The sequence below is a fragment of the Crocodylus porosus genome, unplaced genomic scaffold (assembly GCF_001723895.1).
Source record: "Crocodylus porosus isolate Cpor-Errol unplaced genomic scaffold, CroPor_comp1, whole genome shotgun sequence".
NCBI lineage: Eukaryota > Metazoa > Chordata > Crocodylia > Crocodylidae > Crocodylus > Crocodylus porosus.
The window spans coordinates 100,581,213-100,591,697 of NW_017728947.1; the positions used below are offsets into that span (position 1 = coordinate 100,581,213).

The following is a 10,485-nucleotide window of genomic DNA, read 5'->3' on the forward strand; positions in this document are numbered from 1 at the left end:
AATGTTCTACATTGTAGAATATTTATATGGCTCAGGAATGATGGATGAATTTCAAATAACAAAAACAAACAGATTTTACTTCATTAAATAAATTAAATATTTATAAAACTTAAATAAAATAGGCTGAACATTTGAAGATACCAGTCCTTTCCTGCACTTGCTCTCATCCAGCAGACTGCAGGCACATCTGCTTGTGCTACTGCCTGGCTGTTGCCTGTGTGCCCTTTTTGGGCAAGGGCAGGCAAGCTTTGCACCTCAGAACAGCTGCCCATGCCCCAAGGCTTCCTCCACACCACCCCTGGGCACCACCTTCCCTGCTTGGGGCTTGGGACAGGGCCGCTGTTGCTTGCCTACTGCCTCACGCCTCTGCCAAACTTGCACCTTTCCTCATCTGGTTCCTCCCTCTGCCCTCCCTGCTGTGCCAGACTCCCAGCGCCCTCCGGGGAGGAGCTCAGTAGAAACAGCCCTGGGCCCTGACCTTTTTCCCAGTTCTGGAAGTTGGGATCATCCTGACATCACTAAACAAATACTAAGGTTTAGCAAAGAAATTTCTCTGAAGACACAAATGTTCTATCTCTTACAGTTTTTAAGCTATTTGCGTTTAAAGAGCGTTACGAACAGACTGACAGACTAAGCCCTATATGTATATGTCGATTTAACATGTTAATTGTGGCATAAATGCAACGTGCACAGGGGGCCTAAGAAATGGAAAGGAAATGGAAGTTTAACTTGTATCTCACAGGCTTCCAGCTATTGTTGCCTCCCTCAATTGTCTGTTCCTGTGGCTGCTGTCACTACATCCCACCCTGGTCCCTCCCTCCTCCAGCTGTTGCATCCTAGCAGCCCACAGGAGAGGCAGTGATAGGGCAGTGCCTCAGAAGTTAGGCGAGGCTGGCCTGAACTAGGGGTGTCCAACCATCACCCCTGGGCTGCATGCAGTCCTTGAGGGGTTAACATATGGCCCCTGGGCTCCCCCCTGGCTACTACTGCCTCTGTTGATCTGGCTACAGGGGGTAGGGCAGCATGGCCTGGCACCAGGCTATTGTACAGCAGTGGAGCTAGCAGCCTGGAGTGCCTGTATGATATGGAGCCCACAAGGAGCTAAAGCTGAGGCAGGTTGCTGCCCTGTGTGGGGGCATGCCTGTGCGCATGGTGCAGCAAGGAGGGTGAGCAACTACTTGCACTTATGCATGCAGGGCATGCAGCGTGGGGGAGGCCCATTGGCCCTGCAGTGTGTGGCTCACTCTGGTGTGTGGCCCATGGAGCATGTGGCCCCTGGCTACTTTGAAGTCGGACAGTTGTGGCTTAGCTAGAGGTGCCCAACCTGTGGTACTCTTTCCACAAATGGCATGGGCCACCTGTCCGTTGGGTATGCAACGTATCAGGGAGGGAGCAGGAAACAGCAGCAGATTGAGGAGGGACCAGGAACCAGAGCAACAAATTGGGCAGGAAGCAGAGCAACAGATTGGGCAGGATAAGGGGATCCAAGTGATACTTTGGGAGGATGCAGAACTTACCTTGTGTCAAGATTGCTAGGAAGGTTGGCAGCAACTGGCCTAGATAATCATAAATGTTCTCTTATCTTTATATGACTTTACTCTGTGCTCCTAATATTGTTGTCACGTCATTCTGATACTGCCGTTTCCCCCACCACGCTTCAGCCCATTTCTGCTGTGTTCCTCAAATGAAGGAGCCTAGAATGGTACACCAGTGCTGTATATTATTTTTGTTATTCTATATTGGCGGGGGGGCAGAATGCAGCCCATGAACCTCTGTGCTGGTTTAATCTCCAGTGATGAGGGTTGTTGAGTGATGGCATAAACTCTTTGGCTGCTGGTGCTGACTGGCTCGGAAGCTACAGTGAGATGCCCCGTGGGCTGGATCCAGCAGTGGGTCATTCAGTCCACAAGGAGCTCCATGGTCTGGATCCAGAGCATAGGACCACATGAGTTGGACACTTTTGCTCTGCTCTGTTGCATTTCTTATGTATCCTGCTACCTTGTTATCTTTTTTTGACTGCTGCTGTACATTGAGCAGAAAGGGCTTCATTAAACTGTCAAAAGTGATGCTCAAGTCTCTTCCCTTAAATTGATACAGTTAATATAGAGCTTCATTATGGGGGAATATTAGTGCAGATTTTTTGTATTGGTCTAGATTGAATTCCAATTCCTGTGCTACCCTTTCACCCAGCAAGAAGCAGTGCAGCTAAATAGCCTCAAACACATACTCTGCCTCTAAGGGTAGCTTAATACAGTTCCCATCTGACAGTACCAAACATGGATAAAGCCCCTTAACAAGACTACTTCGTAGTCTTTCTGTCTTCAGGGGTTACAGGTCAGATTATAGATATCATCAGCTCTAAAGCCTTACAGAATAGATTGATGATCATTTAATCTTAGGTACCAGTATTTATATTTTGATGTTGTCCAGGGACCATGAAGAGGAGAAGAGGCCTGTTAATCTAGCAGAGAAAAATGTGCATACAGTCCCTGCCTAAAATGTTTACACCCACCAGCACAGTTGTCTAACCTGTTTTCTGTAACAGTACGTGCATTATGGTTCAGGCTGGTGGCTAGTAACTGCCATCCTCACCTTTATTCTGCAGTGTTCATTGTTTGTATAAAATCCTAAACAGATTGTCAAAACTACTGTATTGAGGTATAAAGCTTGCTTAATTTATTGACTTAACATGCATTAGAAAAGACCTGTTGTCTGCTATGAAAAGCTTACAATCAGAATTTGAAAAATATATGAAGTTAACCAACAGGAAGAGGTTAGACAAAGAGGGATGGGGGTTAAAATAAATGAATTGTGTTATGTTGCTTCTTTAAGGTGCATGAACGTACAGAAGAAATGGATTTCTTGCTATTGGTAGTCCGTAAACTGTTGCGTACAAATTCAAGATTTGTGAAGGTAAGTTTTAAACTGCTTTCCCCTCTTCTTTTGTAAAAGAATAAGTTGAAGACCAGCTTTGTTATCATTTTGCACCTGAATATGGCTTTGAGAGCCGATTTGAACATGGTGACTCATTGTAAGCCAAAAAATTCCACAGTACTCCAGTCCTATTAAATTAGGAAGCTAAAGGGCATTTTTCTGTGACCAGTATAATGTGTTCTGAGAGCCTTTTTTTTCCTCGGTGTTAAGATGCATTAATTTCTAAAATAATATGCTTAGGGCTACAGAATATACAAGATGAATACTTGGCTGAAATTACATGTGGATGTTGAGGGTCATGATTCTCCTTGACTAAATTTGATGATATTAATGCACAAGTACTTTTTTTTTAAAATGGAGCAAAAGTCTCAAGAAAAACAGCAGAAATATAAATAATATATTCCATAAAATGCACACACATGCTAATACAGCATTATGGTTAAGATTCATATGAGTAAATAGTTTTGCTTCTGTGCTCTTAACATTTTTTTTCAGTTGCAGTAGGCAGGGTCTTGATGTGAAAAGTTCACATGGGTGTCTGCAGTCTTAAAAGTGACTTGATTTTCATGGTGGGCCAAAATAAACAGGTTGGCTTTGGAAACCCAGTACATTTGAGTACAGCTCTGTTCTAGGTAGTGGCCACCTTAAGGTGGATTTGACTTTAAAGAGGTATCTTTAGATAGTTACTTTAACTAATGCACTTGTACATAAATAAGTTTTGAATATAATGATTTGCAAAAGAATCTCACTGAAGCACATTTCTGTGATCTAGAGTTGGTAGTAATCAGCTGTCAGTGTGTTTACAAGTATATAGCTGAATTTTTTTTAATGGCCTAATACAAACAGTCGTACCCTACTACTTCACACAGTTTTCTTGATTTCAGAGAAGGTAATATATAACCCTCCACCAGTAAGTCCTGTTGCAGCAGGGAAAACTCAGTCAAGCTCTTCGAGTTCATTACTAGATTCCGAAGAGTGGTCTCTCTCATTAGATAGTTTTTTCTTTGCCTGAAGCTGGGAACACATTGCCTAAAATCTCAGTATCATTTGTTTCCAGTAAAAGGTTGATGACTCTGAATTCCCTAAACAGCATTAACATTGTTTTTCAAGTCTGCTTTTGAATGTGGCTTCATCTAGCCATAGCATACTAAAAGCAGCACAGTTTGTTCTCCTGGATCCTGAATAGTTTGCTTTTTACTTCATGCTTCCTATACTTGCAGTGCCTGCTGAGACAAAATTGCCTCTACTTTTCTCAGTATCCATGCTGTTATAAGTGCATGCTTCACTTACAGGAAAGTGTTAAAAGTGCATCAGTCTTATTCTTGAAGTTCCAGAAAGATTCTCAGTATCTACCACCACATGTTTCTGTACGTCAAACCTGATTTTAAATGTTTGGGATTTGGAATCATTGATGACATCTTACCTCATTTGTATCCTTGGTTGCAGTTGCTTCTTCAAAATGGTAGAGGTCTCCATTATCTTTCCTGGGTATCTTTCAGCTTGGGGATCGTCTGTCTTGGTTTTTTTTTTTCTAGGCCTGGAAAGCTATCACTATTAATTGCTGGGTTTTAGAGAAAATCCAAAGTGAATATGCCTTTCTGTTTGAATCCATGCTAACATCTCCACCCCTTCTGTCACTTTTCAAAAATCAGCCTTCTGAAGCATGCACTGTTAAAAGTTATAAAGCCTTCTTTTTGCGGAGGGCTACAGAAAAGATAGCATATTTTGAGAATGGTACCCTTTTTCTCTGGCAGTCTGAAACTCAGTAGTGTAAGACCAAAAGTGTGTGGGGGGAGAGAGGTTCTTTAGAACGAACCATTGTGATCAGATTTCATGCAATCTTTCTAAGAAACTTTTTCCTTATTAGTATTCTTAGGAGTGGGAGTGTTAACTCTCTAAGAGACAGGTTTATTTCAGAGAATAATTTTAAGGCATACTTTTATTTTATTTATTTTTGCAAAAGCCTACGGCTGGAAGCATATAGCAAGATGATTTTATCTCCATCTGGTTCTGATATTTTGAAGGCCAGTCTAGGTTTGGAGTTAGTAGTTTTGCGTTAGTAAAAACTTCAGGCAATTCTGATTTGGCAAGATACCATCCAAGGATTCCAGTAATGTTTTAAGCTTCCATACAGCATGCGAAAACCAATACTTTGTGATGCCCCCCTGCTTATGTTTGACAGTGCTATCTACATTTTCCCAGCATGATTGTATCTCCCCTTAAGGTAGTAATCCACCTTTATAAGACAGCTTCTACAAAATTAATAGAGAATGAGTTTTAACCTTTCCTCTCTGCTTCAATCTGTTCTGCAACATACCTCAAACTTTGGCTGGACGCATGCTTGGGTCACTTAGCTCTGGAGTACAGAGAGACATTAAGAGTACATGTTGCTATGCACCTTTTAAAGCTGATTCTCAAGATCATCCATCCCTCTTTCCAGAGGAAATTGTTAATAGAGTATCAGGAAATCATTTTGTACAGTAAATTTATTATCAAAATTGCCAGGTGCATTTGCTCTTTTTGCTATGCTAAGAAAAATTTACCTTCTAGAAAGGGGTTTCAACAACTGACTACACTGGCACATCTGATCATTAAAGACATAGTTGCAGCCGGCTCTGATTTCAAGGGCTAGGACCAAAATAAGAATTCAGTGGCAGAATCCTTGCTTTTATTTGTAACCAGGAACAGAAGCAGTTCTCCCAGTTCTGTTAGAGGGCAGATTGGTATTATGGCCTGAAATAGAAAAGGATCATTTCATATGCCTTTCTTTTCCAAAACACTTTTGGAAAAGCATGTTGAACGTGGTCAGATCTCATCTCAAAGATCCGTATTTAAGCCCATCATTCTTGGGAATGAGACCTGATAACCTTGGTACAGGGTCCTTTTTTTGCTTTCCCGTGTCAATTTCTGGGAACAGGTTGGATGTCGGACGCAGTACCAAAACGAAGAAACTCTGTTACAGAGATGTTACTTGCAAGTCAACAATATACTACTGCAAAACATCAGACTTTCTGTTGGGCATTATTGTTTGTTCTCATCTCTGCTGCTCCTGCATTGGTTTTCTTAGTATCTCACATCCATGTTAGATGTTTGGTGAAGACCATTCTTTCTTAGGGTGCCCTATGTGCTATGTGTTTATTTCAAGGGATGAAACAGGTTAATGGCCCTCTTGCTGCAAGAAGCTCTTGCTGTGAATTGTTTTGCATGAGATATTACTAAGGCATCTAAACCTGATGAAAAAAATGGCATCTGCTCTGGATGTTTCTGGGCCTAAGAAAAAGGGAGCTATGCAAATGGCTTAGTCTGCCCTGGGATATTCCTGGCTTGCTGTGTGTTTGGTTCCTAAATTGGTGGGTCAGACCCTGAAGTCCTCGTAATCTCTGGTGTCAAACTCTTAATTCAGAGTCAAATCACAAGAGAAACTATTGGTGTTTAAAATGTTGATCAGAGTCATAATAGCTCCTGTTGACTGAACCAAGTTATGTTCACAGTTCTCAGAATTGTCTAATATGGAGCTGATCCAGTTGGATCCTAAACCAATGGTCTCAATTCTGATGAGAGAATTCTCCTCAAAACTTGTCTGCTGGTTCCAGAGATCATGTCAAACTGAAGAGAGGTCAAACTCCTGGCAATGGGATTTTTTTTTTTTTTATTGCCAATGTACATGTTTCAGCTGTTACTGTGGTAGGTCAAGCACATTCTTGGGGGAATCAAATTGTTAAATTGAATATTCTTGCAGGGAGGATGATCTCTGGATATGTCACATATAGATCATCCTACCCTTCAAAGTACGGAGATCCCAGAGCTTGGTCATTGTTAGGCCTGGCTAGTCCTGTCCTGATCTTGGGTGGCCTTTCAGGGCGTTTCAGAGACATCCTTCAGTTTCACTGGTAAAGGAAGCCCCCCACCGTTATCTAGGGAGCAGGAAAGGCTAGCTTATTCAGGCTAATACCTGACAGTTTATTAGAGGAAAAAGGGGAGCCTGTGTGACTAACTGAATGAGAGAAATGGAAGCAGACAAGAAAATTGTATCAAGAATGTTTCAGGTGGTTTTGGCTTCCTTTCCTTTTTGAGGGTTGTTTTAAATTCAGGAACTTGTGCTTATTATGGCACTGATATTGAAGGTTCTGTCAGTCACGTTAGAAGAAACCTCTCATTTTTGTCTTTGATACTGAATGCCTCATCAAAACATAGGACATCTATACTGCCCCTGCCCAGGACCAGGGAGCTCTGTATGGATGCACCTACTCTGTCACCTCCTGAAATAGAAGTAATGTAGCCACGTTATTGGCACATGCCCAGCACTGTACTAAGTTCTTTTGAGAGAGTCAATTTTAGATTGACTAATACAGTCAGTGAAAATGCCTGGGTCTTCCTTGAAGATGTTGGATTTTTTTGTATTGTTTTACAAGTTTGTATCATTTGTCATGTAAAGGGGTTGTATTCTTTTGTGCTTGTCCAATGCATGACTGGACCATTGCTACCGATACCACATCAGTGTGCACCCTCTCACAGAGTAAACAGATGAAGGCAGTTCATAGAAAAACATTTTTTCCCTCTTTTTGCTTGTCTCATATGAGCACTGAATTACTAGGCAGCGAGGTTGTAGTTTCAGTTTTTTGGGGTACCATTTTTGGGAGATTTCCATACTTGGCAAAAGTGTTTGCCTACTGCTTTAATAACACATGGCAAAACAAATGTCCATTCAGAGCCTCTTGATTTTTTTGGAGATTCATTTAAAGAAGTTGCATCTGCTATCATGCTTTCTGTAGGCATGTAGAAATAACCTGAAGGTTAGCTTATGTCATTTGGCTTTGCTTCATTAACCATAAACCAAGTGGAGATAACAAGAAGGCAGCTTAGTTCTGTCCCAGCACACCACTGAAGCAGGAAGGAAGTACCATATGCTTTGATTCCTGTGCAATCAACAACTAAGGAAAAAAACAGATTAAAAAAGATTAGACTTGTAGCGTTAACTCCACTTAGTGTAATGAGACATTGTGGATTATTGCTAATGGTTCACTTATACATGTTCTATTTAACAGGTAATCCTGATGTCTGCTACCATCAACTGTAAGGAATTTATGGAGTACTTTTCAGTTCCTATTCGGGGCAGACTGAGTCCAGCCCATGTGTTTAAGGTAGAAGGGAAACCCCATGCCATTGAAGAATACTATCTCGATGATCTGAAGCACATTACTCGTGTCCAGGTGAGGTATATTACATGCTAATTATTTTGGTGCAATAAAACAGGATTAGAGGGGGGAAAAGGCAACCCCCCCCCCAATAATGATGAATTTGATAAAGTTAACAATGTCGCTGAAATGCTAGGGTGTAACAGGAGGTTGCCCTAAGTCATTAGGTTTATCAAGTCATTAGGTTTTATCAAGCAGGAAATGCAATGAAAAAATCTGAGTTACAGGTAGCATAACCAATCCAACTCTGATCACTTCTGTGCCGTTCATTGTGGCCTGTCTTCTGGTGATTTGGAACAGTGGCTGCTTTTATCTTGGTATCTCTCTGCATCTGTCTGTTTTTACTTTCTCTTTTTTTCTTTACAGTGGTTCTCTTCACCTCTGCTTATTATGGGTCCAAGCTTTTCCTCCACTCCTTGTGATCTTATGTGTATCCTCATAGGAAAGTAGGGCTGGAAGAGACCTCATGAATTTGTCTAGTCCAGCCCTCTGCTCAAGGCAGGATCATTCTTGACTAAACCATCCCAGCAAAGTCTCTGTTGAACTTGCTCTCGAAAATTTTCAGGGTTGGAGATTCCATAGCTTCTCTAGGCAGCCTGTTCCAATTTTTTACTCGCCCTCCTAGTCAGAAAGTGCTTCCTAATCTCCAAACTAAATTTCTTTTGCTACAGCTTAAGTCCATTGCTCCTAGTCCTGCTTGCTACAGCCACAGAGAAAAGCCCATCTCCATCCTTTCTGTAATTCCCTTTCAGTCATTTGAAGACTGTTATCAAATCCCTCCTTAGTCTTATCTTCTCCAGACTGAATAACCCTGGATCTTTCAGCCCTTCCTCATAACAAGTCATGCTTCCCAGACCTCTAATAATTTTTGTTGCTATCTGCCCAGTGCTTTTCAGTTTGAAACTTGCTTGTTGGAGGTTCAAAATAAAGTTATAACGTCCTCGGCACTGAAACCCTAGGGCTTTGTGCTTCTCTTGGACTTGGAGTTTTGAGGATCATTCTTCGAGACCTTGAGGATCCTGTTCTCTGGAGGTGATCCTGCACTGGAGTTTGAAACAGCCCAGCCCAGGGAACTTGCAGCCTCAACTCTCCAATTTTCCTCATCACTCCCATCTACATTTAGTTACATCCTCCATCTACGCCCCCTCACTGCAGCATGAAAGCACTTTCCACTTAATAGCAAAGTCCATAGTGTACTTAATGGAACCTGCAGTTTATCTCCCTTTCCGAGGTAAGGAGAGGGCAGATTGTTTGACTAAATGGTCATATCAACCTAAATAAAGACTTTCTTTGTACCTTAATTCAATTTCTTAAGGAAAGGAAAAGTGAGGGACTATAGACAACACGTTTCTTCATGTTTTTCCAAGAAGTAGCTGAGATCTAAAACAGCTGACAGGATCATATCCAACAAGAAGGCCTCTAGCCATCCAGGTTTGGAAGCAACCTGATTCCAAAGTTTGGTTAACGGGTTTTTTTTGTCTGGGATTGGAACAGGGAATGGCTTTCCTGTACTCCCCCAGATTTTTGAGAAAAGTTTGATGCTGCTTGTTTGGCACCTGATCTCTGGAACGTACTTCCTTGCAAACTGTCTTGCAAGCTGGAATTTCTATTGCAAGGGGTAATAATTTTTTTTCAGTTCTTTGTATCTGGTTTTAAGTACCTAAGCTTGAGCCAAAAAATGGAATCTTAACTGTAGATTTTGCCAAGTTGTCACTAGGACCAAAATCCTGTTTCACCTAAAAGTGTCTAAATGTAGCCATGTAAGGCTTGTCCTTGGGATGCTTGGCAGGGATCTTCTGTGACCATGTTCACTCCGTGGCCTGCTTCTTCTGCTTGAGTAGCTATGTAACTGTGTGCAAGTCTCTGAAAGTATGGGCAGACCTGGACTGCTAGGAGGCAGGCAGCGGAGGATCCTTCCAAATCTTAACCCGGAACCAAGTGGCCCTGTTCTTTTTGATGGTATATAGAACAACAGTTGAAGAGATTACAAAGTGCACTTCTGTGTTTGGGTGTGGGCTGGGGCTAAACTCCTATTGCAGCGATTCTCAACCAGGGTTCGTGCTAGATCCTCTTGAAGGGTGCCACAAGGTGTGAGGAGTTAAGCACGTAAGTGTAGTCTCAAGCCCTTCCCTGCCTGAACCCCCAACCCATACTGTCTGGCTCTCCTGCAAGGAGGTTTCATAGTTTCTAGGGTCGGAAGGGACCTGAGCAGATCATTTAGTCCGACCCCCTGCCATGGCAGGAAAGAATAATGGGGTCAAACGACCCCAGCAAGATGTTCATCTAACCTCCTCTTAAAAAACCCCAGGGTAGGAGCCTGCACCACTTCTCTTGGAAGTTGGTTCCAGACCCTAGC

At 42.1% G+C, this 10,485-nt stretch overlaps 1 protein-coding gene across 1 annotated transcript in view; it reads left to right on the forward strand.

Moving 5' to 3' along the window:
* TDRD9 (tudor domain containing 9) overlaps positions 1-10,485 on the forward strand; it is a 138,136-nt gene that overhangs the window by 37,608 nt on the left and 90,043 nt on the right. The window contains exons 6-7 of the mRNA XM_019551158.1: positions 2,833-2,913; positions 7,980-8,144. Coding sequence (XP_019406703.1) covers positions 2,833-2,913; positions 7,980-8,144 — 246 coding nt within the window. The remainder of the gene's footprint in view (positions 1-2,832; positions 2,914-7,979; positions 8,145-10,485) is intronic.